The 15,807-nt window shown below is 61.2% G+C and overlaps 1 protein-coding gene across 1 annotated transcript in view; it reads right to left on the bottom strand.

Moving 5' to 3' along the window:
- LOC310909195 (dedicator of cytokinesis protein 2-like) overlaps window positions 1-15,807 on the bottom strand; it is a 44,100-nt gene that overhangs the window by 27,324 nt on the left and 969 nt on the right. Inside the window, exons 2-28 of the mRNA XM_083860790.1 lie at window positions 15,053-15,136; window positions 14,906-14,946; window positions 14,599-14,654; window positions 14,399-14,495; window positions 14,170-14,318; window positions 13,655-13,790; window positions 13,409-13,563; window positions 12,982-13,063; window positions 11,903-12,038; window positions 11,506-11,581; window positions 11,249-11,328; window positions 10,953-11,084; window positions 10,748-10,872; window positions 9,942-10,040; window positions 9,481-9,553; window positions 9,274-9,377; window positions 7,087-7,276; window positions 6,121-6,218; window positions 5,912-6,001; window positions 5,517-5,617; window positions 5,209-5,343; window positions 2,620-2,731; window positions 2,018-2,088; window positions 1,508-1,614; window positions 1,234-1,361; window positions 794-844; window positions 15-110 (exon numbers count right to left, since the gene is read on the bottom strand). Coding sequence (XP_083716916.1) covers window positions 15-110; window positions 794-844; window positions 1,234-1,361; window positions 1,508-1,614; window positions 2,018-2,088; window positions 2,620-2,731; window positions 5,209-5,343; window positions 5,517-5,617; window positions 5,912-6,001; window positions 6,121-6,218; window positions 7,087-7,276; window positions 9,274-9,377; window positions 9,481-9,553; window positions 9,942-10,040; window positions 10,748-10,872; window positions 10,953-11,084; window positions 11,249-11,328; window positions 11,506-11,581; window positions 11,903-12,038; window positions 12,982-13,063; window positions 13,409-13,563; window positions 13,655-13,790; window positions 14,170-14,318; window positions 14,399-14,495; window positions 14,599-14,654; window positions 14,906-14,946; window positions 15,053-15,136 — 2,804 coding nt within the window. The remainder of the gene's footprint in view (window positions 1-14; window positions 111-793; window positions 845-1,233; window positions 1,362-1,507; window positions 1,615-2,017; window positions 2,089-2,619; window positions 2,732-5,208; window positions 5,344-5,516; window positions 5,618-5,911; window positions 6,002-6,120; window positions 6,219-7,086; window positions 7,277-9,273; window positions 9,378-9,480; window positions 9,554-9,941; window positions 10,041-10,747; window positions 10,873-10,952; window positions 11,085-11,248; window positions 11,329-11,505; window positions 11,582-11,902; window positions 12,039-12,981; window positions 13,064-13,408; window positions 13,564-13,654; window positions 13,791-14,169; window positions 14,319-14,398; window positions 14,496-14,598; window positions 14,655-14,905; window positions 14,947-15,052; window positions 15,137-15,807) is intronic.

The raw sequence follows: 15,807 nt of genomic DNA, 5'->3' as shown, positions 1-15,807 counted from the left end.
GCAATGGGACTCACCCTCAGCGGGTTCTCCCGGTCCAGGACGATCACCCTGCGATTGACCGTGGGGAGCAGCTGCTCCAGGATCACCTGGATGTGCTTCTTCACCTGTGCCTGCAAGGTAAGAGGTGTCAGGGCCATGGCTGGGCGTGTCCCAGCTGGGGGATATGTCCCAGCATGGCTCATTTGAGGGCTGGTGGCATCAGGGTGGTGAGATGGGAATGATCAAGAGCTGGAACCAGAGCTGGGCAATGTGCTCCAGTATAAATATGGGATTTGGGATCCCTATACACCTCCCTGGCAAAGTGGGCACCTGGCTGGGGACAATGGGGACAGCTGGGGATGATGAGGATGGCTGCACTAGAGCTGGGCAGGCAAAGGTGGGTTCAACTCTCCTGGGGTTGAAACAAGAGCAAAATCTTCCCCCAAGAGCGTCCCACCACGCTCTCCATAAAGGCTATTTCAGGTTTAGAAGTTAAGCCCAAAATGAGATATTTCACCACAATTTCTGAGCTTTCCATCCCATTCCTGGGTTTCCTGGAATGGGATGGAAAGCTCAGAAACCATAATCTTGGTGCTGAGGGGTTAAAGAACCGCCTCACCCTCCCAGAACACAGTGTCCAACTCAGCTCCCACAGCGCCAGTCACTGCACTGCAGGTGGGACACCTGAACCTCCAAAGGGCCCCCAAAAGGAACCCCAGAGCAGCCAGAAAGGGCAGGAACAGAGAAAAGCTCCTGAAAAGAGCACAGAGCCCTGTGCAGGTTCAAAACATCGTGTTGCTGCAGGGACACTCACCAGCTCCACGTCCCCACGGTCCTTGTGCCGCGCTCGCAGCTTCTCTGCACTCTGCAATCACCAGAAACAGGGCTGAGACCCCCAGGAACAGCCCCAGCCCACCCCAGACAGGCCATTCTTGGGTGGGTGGGTGCTCTGCCCTCACCTTCCTCCTGGCCCTGCAGAGCTGGTGATGTCCCCACCACCCTCAGGTCAGTGTCACCCCTGAGCCTGGAAGCCCCTTCCTCACTCATGTGGATGTTGGGCAACCCACTAGAAACTCACTGAGGTGGAAAGCACGAGGTTTTTGCCCCACTCTGGGCATGTTTCTGCTGGCATGGTGACACCCACAGTCCCCTGGCTGACCACAGTGAACTCCAAATGTATCCTGGCCAGGAACTGGTGCTTAACCCCACTCAGAGGAGTTTGATCAGGTCACTGCCCATTGATTCCTGATTTACCTTCTGGACCTGGTACAGCACTTCCAGGATGCTGCTGAGCAGCTCAATGCAGGACTCCTCCTCCTCACCAGCCTGGATCAGCTCCTGCAGGATGGGCAGGGCCGCCTGCAGCACCAGCTCCCGGCACTCTGGCGGGGACAGGGGGCACAGGCATGAGGGAATTGTCCCCATCTGTGGAGCCACCCCAGGCATGAGGCAGAGGGACTCCTCCCCATGCTGTGCCATGGCCTCTGGGTGAGCTCAGCAAGGGCAGTGCCACCAGGACCCCTCTCACCGTGGGACTGGAAGGCTTTGGTGCTGGCAATGTGAGTCAGAGACTGCAGCTTCTGCTTCAGCAGGCGCTGGGGCAGCAGGTTCCCCACAAAGTCCCGCAGTATGGCCCTGCCATCAGGAGAGGAGTTAAACCAGGAGCTCCAGGTTCTGGTCAGGATGGGGCTGCTGGGTGGGGGAAGTCCCTTGATGGGGCAGAGCCGTGTGGGGCAGGACAGTCCCAAAGGGCAGCTGTGCCCACTAAAGGCACCCAGCAGAAAAATCCTGCCTGAATTCCCAAAATGAACACAGCTGGGGCTGAGTTCCCAGGCTCAGCCCCTGCCCAAGCACAGGCAGCTGTCAAAACTGAGCAGAACTCTCCCGTTCTTGCACTGGTAAGGGGATCAGGAGGTGATTCCAGACACCCCTGCCTGCCCTCACCCTCAGCTCTGTGCTGGGTGCAGGGACAGACGTGGCTGTGGCAGGCACTGAGCATGACACGGGGCTGGGGTTGGTGGGGACACAGGGACCCTACCCCAGAGCAGAGGAGTCAAAGATCCCAAACACGTCCTGGAGGATGGAGGGCAGATACTTCAGGGCTGCTCCCTGCAGAGACACCACAGAGCTGCCTTCAGACAGGGCTCACACCAGCATTATCTGGGTGGCCGTGGGTGCACAGTGTAGCCCCATCCCAGACCCATCCAGCCTGCACCAGCTCTGCTTCCCTCAGCACCCTGTGCCTGCTCCTGGATGCAGGGAATGAGGCCAGGCCAGAAACAGTACAAGGGACAATCCCTAGGAACCCTTCCCAGATTTTCCACTGCACAATTCAGCACATGGATGATGGCCAGGACAGCGTCTGCCCAGTGCCACCAAGCTGCTGACCCAACCCCAGTGCACTGAGGGGCTTGAGGTCTCAGGGTGTACAAGGAGGGACAGCTGGGGACAGCAAGGCAATGCATGAGGTGGCAGCTCCTTCTGACACCATGGGAGGTCTGCGCACAGGATGGACAGTGTCACCCCAAAAATGAACACAGAGTGTCACCTCGCCATAGGGACAGCCAGTGTCTGGCCTGGGCACCCTCCCTCCCATCACACAGCAGAGCTGAGCCCTCCCAGCACCACCCCATGCCCCACCTGGGAGAGCAGAGTGGGACCCTCCAGCGGGGACTGCATCAGCTGGTTCAGGGCGAGGAAAAACCGCTGCAGGGAGCGCTGGAACTCGGCCACCTCCTTCCCCTCATAGAGCCTGCAATGGCCAGAGTCACTCACTGTGCTGTCACTGCACTGCCACCATGCCACACACCTTCCCTGGCACTGCCAGCCCCTGCTTGGGGGTCACCTGCATTCCCAGTTAATTTAACTCATCCATGTACATTTGGATCTCGTGGTGAGTCCTGGCGCTACCACAGCCACTGCCCCACCATGTCCACAGACCCACTCACAAAAACTCTGTTTTTCTTTTAAAAAACAAACCTCTTTTCCATTATTCCAAACCCAAAACCCTCTCAAATCAGTTCAGCACCATCCCACTTGAGCAGGAACCCCCTGAGCCCTCCCAGCCCCCCTCACCAGCTGGAGCAGAGCGAACCGAATGAGAGAATTTTAGCCATGGGATGTGCAAAGCTGCAGGAAAAGTGCAAAGCTGCAGGAAAAGTGCAAAGCTGAGGTGTGATCACAGGAATAAAGTCACTGTTTGAGGTAATTCCCCCATCACTGACACCAAGCAGTGGCAGGAAAAATTATCCAGCCACCAGCTGTGTAAGGAAATCCTGGAATTACGGACTGGTTTGGGCTGAGAGGGCCCTTGAAGCCCATCCAGTCCCAGCCCATGCCATGGGTTGTTCCAAGCTCTGTCCAGCTCGGCCTCGAAATCCAGGAGCACAATGAGCACTGGCAGAGAAAGTTTTTCTGCCCTCAATGACGGCCAAAAAGCAGAAGCAGCCAGAGGAACCATCAATGAGGAAGCAATGAGGGAGAGACGTCACTGCGGTGCCATCAGGGCCCCTGAGGGGACACAGGAAGGTGTCCCAAGGTGGAGGACAAGGACCTCAGTCATCCTTGCAGCTACCTGGGCTCCTCACAGGAGCTGCAGGCACTGCTTGTCCGGCCCCAGCAGCAGCACAGGCAATCCCAGACCTGGCAATCTGCAGCAACTGACTCTAATTACAACCCAATTCCTGTCGATTACAGCCTGTACAAATTGCAGCACGTTCAGAGCACTTAGAGGATCTGAGGGGCCCGTGTTATTGCATGTAGAGATTGCTGAGATAAAGGGAAGCTATATAAAATCACTAAATGTCCTCGGGGATGTGTCTGTTCCAGGCAAACTCATTCACGGGGCTGTTTGCAAACGCGCCGCGTAATTCATTTCTCCTGCCAGGAGCACTCTAAGCTGGGAATCTGCTGCGTGTCCTCATACAGGAGGGAGAGACAGGTGCTGGGTGAGATGTTCTGGAGCACAGCAGAGCTCTGGAGCACCCTGAAGCCACGGATGGGACATCAGGAAGGGATGGAAGTGGCGAGGACACACGGGGCTCAAATCACACAGTTAATACAGAGTGGTGCAAAGTGAGGTGTGACAGTCCGTGGGGGGCACAGGAGCCCAGCACAGCTCCTCACTGCCAGTGGGAGCACCCACAGGGACACTGACACATCCTGGGCTTGGGGTGGAGGAGGCAAAGCCCTCATTCCCCCAAAATCAGCCACCTGCCAAACCACAGTACCTGGGAATGGGGTGAACCCACTCCTTTTAGTGTCAGCCAGTGCTCACCCCGTGCAGAGAACCCTTGCCATGTGTGTGGGGGGGTCCCTCACTGCCCACCTCACTGCCTGCTGTTCCCTCAAGACACTTCAGCTTTCAGGGCTGAACGAAAGTTCTTTCAGTACGTGGAATGAAAGAGGAACAGCACCAGCTCTGTGTGGTAACACCAATGGCCGTGTCCTGACTTCCTCCTCTCCCACGCCGCCCCACAGGAGGGATGTTTGTGCCATCACCCAGACTGGGATGTCAGCCTCATGCCCAGGGGGAGCAAGTGAAACCAGGCCTGAGGGCACTCTGGAGGTGCCTGTGGGTACCTTGACCTTTGAGCCCGTTGCTCTGCTCATCACAGGATTGGGTTTGGCTCCATCCCCCTGCCATGGGCTGGGACGCTCCCACTGACCTTAACTGGGCTCCAGGAAACCTTCCCAGCACAGTACCAGCCATGCAGGGGCACAGACTGCTCAGGACATTTTGGCCTCTCCATTGTGGGAGGATTTTAAGAGCTCATTGGAAACCCGCTGTCAGGGGTGGCTGGGGCAGAGGTCACTGTAGGGCAGGGTCACTGTAGGGCAAGGTCATTGCTGGGCATTTGGGGTGGCCAGAGAAGTCTCCCACCCCGAGGTGGACAGCACTGCCCACCCTCAGGGTGGATCACCATTGTCCAGCAGCATCCAGAGGATGGCACAAAGCTGAAAACTGCCAGAATCCTCAAGGAGAGCATTCACAGCCTTGGAGGAGCCTTACCTGGGGACCAGCCAACACAGCAGCATGGCCAGGAGCGGTGGGTGCCAACCTGGGTGCCACACCAGGTGGGTTGAGCTGCCATTGCCACAACCCTGGAGCTGATGATGGCACTGACACTGCTCACACAGCACAGGGACCTCCCTGCCACAGAGCCCTGAGCTCCAGCAGGGTGCTGGCACACGGCAGAGCACAGCACTGGGAGCACTGGGAGCACTTACTGGGCAAAGAGGTGCCGGGAACGGACGATGAACTTGAAGATGTACTCCAGGGCCTTGAAGGTTTGTGGGAGAGACTCACAGGGCTCCCCCCGACCTGCCTGCTCCACGTACTGAGTCAGCACCGACAGCAGCTTCCTGCAGGGTGGGATATCCGTGAGCATTCCAGCTCTGCCCCATCCTGTACCCACTGTCTCAGCCCCATCCTGTACCCACTGTCTCAGCCCCATCCTGGCTGTCCCAGCCCTGTCCCCCACCATTCCAGGTGTCCCAGCCCGTCCCTCCCCATGCCACAGCCCCCAGGAACGCACTTGTAGGCGAGTGTGGCGCTGAAGTGCTGGCGGATGTAGGCCTCCAGGACCGTGTTGAAATGCTGGAACTTTCTGTCAGCCACCAGCCTCACAATGAAAACCTGAGGGCAGCAGGCAGGGACATGGCTTGGTGTGGGCAGGGGGATGTCTGGGCAGAGCAACAGCCACCTTGATCCCACCCTGCCCCAGTCCCATCACCGGGAGCATCCTTGTCTTGGTGTGGGAGAAACACCTTTGGATCCTGCTGGGATTGTCCTCCAGAGGGACAGTGTCCCTCAGAATGCAGCCCTGCCCTGGGCTGGGTCACTCAGACCAACAAGCCCCATTGGTCCAGTCCAACCAGTGCCCACCCTGCAGTGAGGTGGGGGGCTCAGACCCACACAGGTTCTGCTCACCAGGGCATCAAACACAAGGGTGTCATAAACATCTGTCTGCGAGTGCTCCATCATGATGGAGAACAGGGCATCCAGTGTGTCCTGCAGGAACTGGGGGGACATGAGGGCTGTGAGGGCTCCAGTGCTGACCCCAGCATTGCCCAAGACCCAACTGCTGGGCATGGGGAATGCAGGAACCAGGGAGGGAGGGGAGCAAATCCTGGCTGTACCTTGATGACCTCCCCTCCATCCACGTTCATCAGCTTCTGGAGGTTCCCACAGAGCAGGCTGGGCTTGGAGCGCCACTTCAGCAGCCCCAGCAGGTTCACTGGGCAGGAGGAATGGGGCAGTCAGCACTGAGCCCTCACTGACCCAAATGTTACCAACCCCCAGCTCCCCCATCCCATCCTGGCTGCCCAGGAGCAGCCAGGACCCTGCCAGGAGCACCCAGAACCTCCTCACACAGCCACTGCTCAGTGCTGAAATCCCCTGATGCCAGGGCATAAAGCACAAACTTTAAATAGGTCGTGGCTGTGGGAGACAAAATCGTGCTGCAGGAAGGGAATTAATGGAGCAGCCTCATCCCTGACCCCTCCACATTGAACCACAGCACCCTGGGCCCTGCAGCCACATTGTCACCATGTGTCACACCCCCACACCACGAGGCCATGTCCCCCGAGCTCCCTGCACATCAGCCAGAGCAGGATGAGCCATTCCTATCTTCCAGCCTTGCAGCAGGTGGGAGGAGAGCCCAAAATTCCCGTGGGATCTTCCCTGGCCAAGGGGGGATGATGTGTCAGGGCCAAAGGGGCACAAATGTTCTCAGCTGCCCTGACCTGTGTAGAGCAGGCCAGGGCTGGAAACTCCCCTGAGCCAACCCAGGAATGGGGGTTAAACCACAGAACTCCAATTCCCACCTCAATTTAGAAGGAAGGACATGCAGCCATATTCAAGTGGGAATTTCACTGGCTGCTGCTTCTCTCCAGTGGATGGCAGCCCCCCAAAATACTCTGATCGAGCTGATCTCCCCAGGAATAGCCTTGGCCATCCTGACCATGGCCAAACAATAACTGAGCACTCACTGTTCTCATCTCACTGTCCCAGTGTGATGGACACTGGAGAGCCAAACATCGGGAAAAGTGGGAACAGCACCGGGGAGGGGACACAGCTCCGCCCTGGAGGCGACCAGGACTCACCATTCTGGGTCAGCTTGGTGGAGCAGATGAGCGTGGAGATTTGGAAGCTGTCCCGGGTGGACACGGCTAAAGCCGGCGCGGCCCCGCTCACACGGAATGAGGAGCCAGAGAGGAGCTTTGGCTCCGACAGGTTCCGCTCCGAGGGCAGGGACAGGTAGGCGCTGGCGTCCTCCAGCTTCTTGCTGTCACCCTGCAGGGCACAACACAGGTCACAGCTGGAGCCCCAGGGGACGGGGTTGGCCCCCCGTGTTCTGACCCCATGGCTGGTGGCTCCCACCATACAGAACCCTCATCCCACCCCTGGGTACCCTCTGGCTCCCCCACAAAGCTGCTCCCCGAGGGGATCCACAGGGACTCTGTTCAGCTGGGACAATCAGCTGGGGGAGACACCAAACCCCAGCCTGTGTCACACAGCGGGGACAGGACAACGGGCAGGAGGAGCAGAGTGACAAAGAGGAGTCTGGGGCTGGATATTAAACACTCCTGGGCACTGCTGCAGGGGTGGACATGCAGTGGGGACACCAGCAAACACAGGGACACTGACATGGAGCAGGACACCACCCAGGTGTCCGGGACAGCCTGTCCCACAGCACCACTGTCACCCTACATCTCCCACCTATACGGGCAAGCCAGGGCCTCCAAACCAACTTATATCTGTGTCCTCTACTCTAAGCTGAAAATGTTCCATCCAGGACTCACTGGGGTGACTCTGAATGACCTTCCCTGGGACGTGGGGGATGATCAGAGCTGGCTGGCCAGGCTGCAGCTCACAGACACCCATCCTTCCCTGCCTGCAGCCTCACAGGGTGAAACCCCTCCAGCTGAAGGTCAGATGGAGGTAACAGGGATGTTTCCTGTTGGCTTTTCCCTTCTAGGACACCTGCTACGAGCAGCCAACACATACAGGAGCCCTGTGCTCCCTTCCCAGGGCTCCTGTGCAGGAAAAACTGGCTGGAGCTCAGACCAGCTGGAGATCAAGAGGTCTGAGCAGCTAAAAGCCTTTCACTCACATTCCTCTGGCAAGCAGAGAGAAAAAGATGAAATAGCTTCTGACTCCCAGAGTCCAGCCCCCAGTGTCTGCCGGGAAGAGCCGGAGTCAGACAGGGAGAGGACGGAGCAGAGCAGGACGTGGTGGTTCAGGAGGGCAGGGACAGCTCTCTGAGAGGAACACAGACCCAAAAGGGACATCTGGGGGGTTGTTCTCCTAGCAGGGAGGTGTGGGAGATTTCCTCTCACTGCCACAGCCAGCACTGGCACGTCCCAAAGGTGCCCAATGTGCTCCTGCTGCGGAGGGGACAGTCCCCAGAGAGCCAGGGACCAGAGCCAGTGCTGAGAGCCACGGCAGCAGTCAAAGAATTTGGGTCTTTCACCCAAAAATAAAGCAGGGAGGAGGGACATAATAATGATTTCAAATGTGCAGGAGCCTCAGGGAGGAACAGCATGGTCTGTCCCCATCCTGGGCTGCTGCAGCAGGAGGGAGCAGGTCGGCTCATCCCAAAAAAAGGCAAGACTCAGGGAGGGACGTGGCTGCGCCTGGAGAAACTGTGGTCACGTTGCCAAAATCAGAGAACACTCCCATGCAGCAGCCCAGGGCCGGGGGAGCAGGTGATCCCCCAGGGACACTGGAGCTCCATGGCCAGGCAGGGACCCCATGAGGTGTCTGCACACAGGGAAGAGCCCTGAGCTCGCCCTGGCAGAGGGACCAGCTCATGCCTCCCACTCCTCTGGTCACAGCAGCCCCAGTGCAGAGAGGGGATGGAGGTAAGGGGGCAGCCCCTTCAGGGGCCTTTCACGTTGGAGCTGACTGCGTATTTCCCAAATGAACAGCGATTCTCCCTCCCCTCCGCTCTCTCGGAGCGAACCCGAGCAGCGCCAGGGCTGGTGAAATCAGGTGAAGCGCAGCCCCACCACGGGGACGTTCCCTCCCCGTCACAAAGGCTTAAATCACCTTTTCCCGAACAAAACTTGTCATTCCAAAGGAGCAGCGCAGGGATTGGAGGCGCTGTGTGCGGGGAGCCCTCGCCACCAAGGACAGCGAGGACGGGCAGGGAGGCACCGCAAACCCTCGGGGACTTTGGGTACGTGTCACCAGCGCCGTGGCTCAGGCAGAGACTGGGACCCTGGTCCCAGAAGTGCTGCTGTTCCACAGCCCCCCAACTCCAGGGGGCTCTGGGGTCCCCCCCATACCTTGTACAGCACCAGGTCGTGCTCCCCATCCCGCAGTGTGGTGCCGTCGGGGCGCATCAGCCTCACAAAGGCCATGGAGAAAATCCGCTCGCTCCTGTCCTTGGCTGGGAGGGGACACACGGGGGTGAGGTGAGGTGAAGGGGAGTTAGAAGGGACCAGGGACACACCTCCAGGCAGGGAGGAAGGCCTGGAGCAAGGGACACTCACAGTCGCTGGAGGAGCGGTGGCGGAAGGTGAACCTCAGGTGGGTCCTGTGGACGTCCTCGATGGGGACAGCGATCTGGGTGGGAACGTGTGCCAAGGTGAGGGCAGGGGGCACGGGCTGAGCCCCGACCTGGGCAATGTCCCTCTGTGCCAGACCACCCACTGCTGCAAACCAACCCCACATCCTGCCCAGTCAACCAGTGAGGCTGAACTGGGGGCGTGGGATGGGGACAGGGCTGCAGTGCTCATTCCCAGGACCGCCCTCCCCAGAGCTGGTCATGCTGGGTGTCAATCCAGGGGTCATGCTGTGACCCTGGCAGCACCTCCCTCATCCCCGAGATGGGACCAAGGGCTGCCCCCCAAAACACCTGCCCTGAAGGGGACCCCTTGCAGCAGCCCTGAGGAGCCTGAAGGGGCTGCAGCCCTGTCCCACCCCAGCCCCTGTGCCTTGGGGCTCCCCAGACCTTCAGAATCTCCATCCAGCGCTGGTGCCTCTGCTGGTAGTAGACAACAGAGCGGTAGTGGCTGGTGGGGCGGTCCCCTGCTCCTGCATAGATCACATTCTGCCAGGAGGAAATACCTCGGGATCAGCCCAAATGGCCTCACAGGGAGGGAGAATTCTTGTCCCTGCCAGCCCCGGCCATGCCCCAAACCTCCCTGCCCACACCTTTCTAAATGCCATCCCCTCCACCTCCGCCAGGCCTGGTGCCACCTCTGAATGGACATATGGTCCTCCCAGGGCACATCAGGGCTTGGCCCTGTGGATGGAGATGGAGGATGCATCCCTGCACCAGCCCAGATGAGCCCTCAGCAATTCCAGCCCATTCCTCAGGAGCCAGCTAAGAGCTGATGAGAGAACACCCAGAGAGAGGCAAGAGCCAGCCTGGGGAGGTGACACTCGGGTCTGACACCCCCTGCCCTCCTGCCAGCCCCCAGCTCTTCCCTCCCCTGCCTGGGGATGGATGCCTGGGGGCACTGGGCATGGCCTCTCAAGGGAGGATGATTTCTACTCCATCCCTTCACAGCATTTTCCCATATCTTTATTCTATTCCCAGATCTCTATTCCAGGCAGCTCCAGTGGCCCAAGAGGCTCCTCCAGCTGGTTTTGCTACTGGAGCTGCTGGCTCTACCCGAGGTGAGGTGACACAGGGGACACCTGCCATTCCCGAGGGGAGGTGACACAGGGGACACCTGCCATACCCGAGGGGAGGTGACATGGGGGACACCTGCCATACCCGAGGTGAGGTGACACAGGGGACACCTGCCATACCTGCACCACATTTCCCGCCTCGTCACAGACACACACGGTCACCTCCACGTTCTTCTGTGTCTTCTTGTTGCCCTTGTCGAATTCGCCCTGCACCAGCGTCAGGTAGATGTCGTTCCTGACATCACCTGGGAGGGGACAGCCCCGTCAGCCAGGTCCTGGCACCACGCTGGCACCCCCAGGGACCCCCAGGCTTGTCCCCCCCCACGCTTGCCTGGCATGATGACCTCTGGGTAGCCCAGCTTGCGAGCCACCGCCGTGCTGCGGTCCACCAGGTGCGGGTGGTCCTTCCTCACCTGGCTCAGGTCTCCCCACAGCATCTTCAGGGACACCCAGAGCCCTGCAGGGACCACAGTGATGTCTCAAGGGGTGACAGCAAGAGCTGAGGGAGCCAGGGGTCACAGCAAGTCCTCTACCCTGCAGGGACTGCTTTATGTGACAAGGAGATGGCCCGGGGTGGGGTCTCGTGTCACAGAGTGGGCACAGGGGACACAGGATCTCTACCTTGTCCCTTATGGTTGATGTCCTTCCCCTCCACCGCCTTCCGGATCATATTGTGAAGGAAATCACCATCAGCAGCCACCCTGGAAAAGCCACACTTAAGGGAAAAAAACCTTTTCTTTTTGATCCTTGCACCTCCTGTCCCCTGGCAGGTGGTGTCCCCATGGTGTCCCCATGGCAGCCAGGCCATGGAGTGCTGCTCCCTGCCTGGTGCCCCCCCAGCACTGCCCCCCAACACTCCTCCCACCCACGGGGCTCACGGGTGGACAGGGATGAAGTGCTGCTTGTCCTCGTCGCTGTCACACGTCCCCTTGGTGATGTCGGTGATGTCCATCACTGCAGTGACACAGAGGTGGCACCGAGGCACCCCCAGACAGTGATCCATGCCCAGAACAAGATGGTGGAGGAAGGTGAAGGCAGGGAGTCTCCCCAGGGTTTTGGGGACACCTCAGCAGGGCTGTGCTGGGGGTCCCCTGTGCCAGGACAGGGTGTTGTGTCCCTTGGGCAGGGACAGCCCGGGGGGGACAGTGTGGGCAGGCAGGGAAAAGGGACAGTGGGAGCAGCCCAGGGACATCACAGAGCTCGGTGTGATGGCTGGGGGGGTGCCAGGGTGGTGGCACAGGAGTCCCTGGGGGTCTCCATGGAGCTCACCCCCACCTGAGATGCCGAAGGGCCGGCGCAGGCCCGTGCTCAGCTTGCGGCTGTGGCTGTCCCGCAGGTCCATGCGCCCCACCCGGATGATTTGACACACCAGGAACAGCCGCTCCCGCTTCAGGTCCGTGCTGCCCAGGTCCTGGGACAGGACAGGGTGACACTGTGACACCGGCAGCACCGCAGGGGATGGGCCAGTGCCACCGCCAGGTGATCACTGGGGGAACCAGTGGGCACAGAGGGTCCTGCTGCCCTGCGCTGTGGGGACAGTGGGCACACAGCCCCCTGCCCTGGGGGCTTCTGTGCACCCCAGGAGTCCCAAAGCTCAGGGATGGCGACAATGCCAGGACCCGGGGTCCCAATGGGTCACCCTAGAGCAGGCAGTTTGGCAAGCCGGGATGGTGTAAGGATGTCAGGGTGGCCCTGTACCACAGCTCCAGAGACACTGGGGAGAGGATCGGGTCCCTCGGGTGCTGCCCCTGAGCCAAAACCTTCCAGCGGCGCTAAGGAGAAGGGACAGGGACACGGTACAACGCGTGGGGACACTCGAGGACATCAGCAGCGAGCAGAGCAGAGCAGAGCAGAGCAGAGCAGAGCAGAGCAGAGGGCTCTGAGCTGGGCGAGAGCCGGGGAGGGGGGGGCGGCAGCGGAGCCGAAGTGCTGATGCTGCTCATTAATACTGATTTTCCCGGCTCATTTGCATATCGATGGCTCCGCGGTGTCCCGGGGGTCAGCGCTGCGCTGCTGCCAAAGCGCTGAGTCAGCGGGTGCGCGGGGGCGTGGGACGAGCGGGGACGGGGCACCCCGAGACCCCCCAACACCGGGAGGGGACCCCGGGACCCCCAACACCGGGAGGGGACCCCGGGACCCCCAGCACCGGGAGGGGACCACGGAGGGGCAGCAGCACGTCCCGGCGCCAGGACAGGGGTCTGTGAAGGGGCTGGGGGTACATGAGCAGAGGGTCCTGTGGGGGTTCGGTTTCAGTCGGGGGGACATGGGGCACGCGAAATGCTGGGGGTGGGAGCAGATCTGCAGGAGGGGGCGGCGGGAGGCAGCAGCGCGGCTCCCCCGGGCTCTGCGCTCACCGTGAACACGACCTTGAGGTTGTTGAGCAGCTCGATGTCCTGCGGGACCCCGGTGCTGGCCCAGCGGATCACGTAGTTCTCGCTGTGAGGAGGGAGATGGTTGAGGTGGGCAGGGGGATGGCAGAGCCCTTCATCCCACCTGTATCCCCGAGACATTGGCCCAGCCTGGCTGTCCCCAGTCACCTCCCTGGTCACCTCACCAGTACCTGGGGCAGGACGAGCTGTCCCATGGGATATGCACGGCTGGCACGCCATGACAAACCCTCCCTCTCTGGAGCAGCCCTTTGGAAAGGGACGTGCCCCTTCCCCCTGTGGGTCCTTCTGGGCCGGGCAGGACGGGCAGCTCGAGGGGAATGTCACAGGGAGCAGCAGGAGAAGCATCCAGCACAGCACGGGCAGGGGTCTGACCTGCGCCCCGGGGCCCCACCTGATGATGCGCTGCTCGCCAGGGTCGTACAGGGCCATGAAGAGCTGCGCCTCCTCCCCGATGTGGCAGACGAAGTTGCGGACGCACAGATAGAGGTTGTGAGAGGGCGAAGCAGCCCCGTGGGTGCCGTGGCCTGGCGCTCTCTGCTGCGGGCTCTGGGGGGCACAAGGGGGCACAGCCCCACAGCTCAGCCCCCGGCACATCCCCTGGCACAGGGGGCGGGTGCAGGACCAGCAGCAGCCTCACCGTCTCCTCCTGGATGCGCTGGGTGAGGGTCTGCGCCGCCCTCCTGTGTGCCTGGAAGAGGCTGATGACGCTGGTCCTGTCGGGGTCCAGGATGTTCTCGTCCTCATCCCGCACCACCAGGTCCAGAGCGAGGATCCTGCAGGGGCCGGGATGGGGTGAGGGGGGACTGGGGCCACACGGGGCTGTGCGTCCCACCAGGACTCATTTATCCTTGCACAAGGTCTGAGGGGGCAGGACAGATCCCACCAGGAGAGGGGACAGGAACAGCCCCAGGAACATTCCTGTCCCAGCCACGTCTTGTTATCCAGGTGGCTTGAGCAGCTGGTGGCACATTTACTGTCCCCAGCCATCACGGGCCAGCCAGCTGGGATGATGGGGACACAGGGACAGCCAGCTGGGATGATGGGGACACAGGGACAGCCAGCCAGGACACCAGGGAGCGCACCTGGGGCACGGCACAGCCTGTGCCAGAGGCAGATGGGAGTTCCCTGCGCCCCGTCCCCCTGTGCCCTCACTTGTTGCCGTAGTCCATCTTGCCGGTCACCTCCTTCCTGAGCCGCAGGAGCTGGTCCTTGGGCAGCGTCCCCGAGAGCAGCTGCGAGCGCTGCTCCATCAGCTCCTGCATCATCCTCTTCACCTGCCCGTAGCGCTCCGTCTGCCCGGCCTGCGGCAGCACCACGGCGTCACCGGGGGTCCCCCGCCCTCTCCCAGATCCCCCTGGACACCCAGAGCCTCGTCCCTCACCACAAAGAGCTGCTTCCAGATGGTGGCCCACTCCCGCAGCGTGGTGGTGATCTCCTGCACCGTGGGCATCTCGGCGGGCACCAGGCTCTCCTCCGCCCTGGGGGGAGGCACAGGCACCCCTGGAGCGCCCCAGCACCGCAGGGACCCCGCACGGGGCAGAAGGTGGAGCCCACCCATCACTGCCCGTGCCCCGTATTTACCCTCGCTGCTCCACCACGCCGCCTTTCAGCCGGATCAGCGAGGCCGGGAAGATGCCCTGAGGGAGCCAGAGGCGTGACACGGCCGGGATGGGAGAGCTGTCCCTCGGGAGGGCACAGCCGGGGGCTCCCAATGCCACAGGGTGCCCAGCCTGCCATGCCCCCTGACCCCCTCGAACCCCAGCATCTCCTCAGGGAAAAGGCAAACCACTGTCCATGCCCCCTCCACCCCCCCAGACACGCAGCAGGGACAGGGAAAGCCACCAGCAGTGCCCCTCCTGCCCCCAAAACCCCAGCACCCCTCACCTACCCGGGCAGCCCTGTTCCGGAGGGAGTACCCGCAGTACCAGCCTGAGAGGGGAGGGGACATCATCAGCCAGGCTGCGGGTCCTGGCCCCTGCTGCAGGGACAAAGGAGGGTGCAGGACCCTTGGGGTGCACCCGGGGGTCCCCCTTACCCTCGGAGGCCTGCAGGATGTGCACCATCTCCCCGATCTGCAGCGGGAGGTGATGCTCCTTGGTGCGCGGGAAGTTCCACACGGCTGTGGGAAGAGGGGCTGGGAGTTGGGATCCCTGCCTGGAGCCCCTCAGGGCCCTGTGCACCTCCACCCCACAGCCAGCCCCCCATAGAACGCAGCAGGCCCCATTCAGCCCCAAGAGATGGGGCAGAGCCCCAGCCCCACAAACAGCATGAGACCCCTGAGCACACCGACCCCACAATCCAGGAGAGCCACAGCACAGCCCACACAGAACCAGCACAGCAGAAGCCCCCAGCCCCCTTTTGACACTCAGGGGTCATTTATGGGACCCTCTTGCCTGCACCCACACCCTGGGTGCTGTTGGTCCAACTCCTGACACAGGGAATGCGGGGAGGTCAGTGCCAGCTGAGCCCCTGCCCAGGACTGGTGGCCCAGGGACAGGTCTGTCTGTGGGGACAGTGGAGCTGGTGGCAGGAGAGGGGTGCAGTGGAGACAGGAGCTCTCCTGTGGTCAGCCACTTCCTGCTCAGCTGTGTTGCTGCTGTCCCTGTCACTATTTCTGGCCCCAGGGACAGCTCTGGGCCAGGCAGCCCTGGTTTGGCCCCCACACTGGGGGACAGTCCCTGCACCTGGCAGTCCCTGCTAGGACCACGCCTGTCCCCACCTTGATGCCCCGCCAGGCCCAGCTCACCCTGCAACACCCCCAGACCCACCTGGCTTGTCAGGACCCCTCAT

The sequence above is a fragment of the Zosterops lateralis genome (genome assembly GCF_965231275.1).
Source record: "Zosterops lateralis genome assembly, chromosome: 5".
Classification (NCBI taxonomy): Eukaryota; Metazoa; Chordata; class Aves; order Passeriformes; family Zosteropidae; genus Zosterops; species Zosterops lateralis.
Note: the sequence above shows the minus strand (reverse complement) of the source record. Positions and strands in the feature narration are given on the sequence as shown.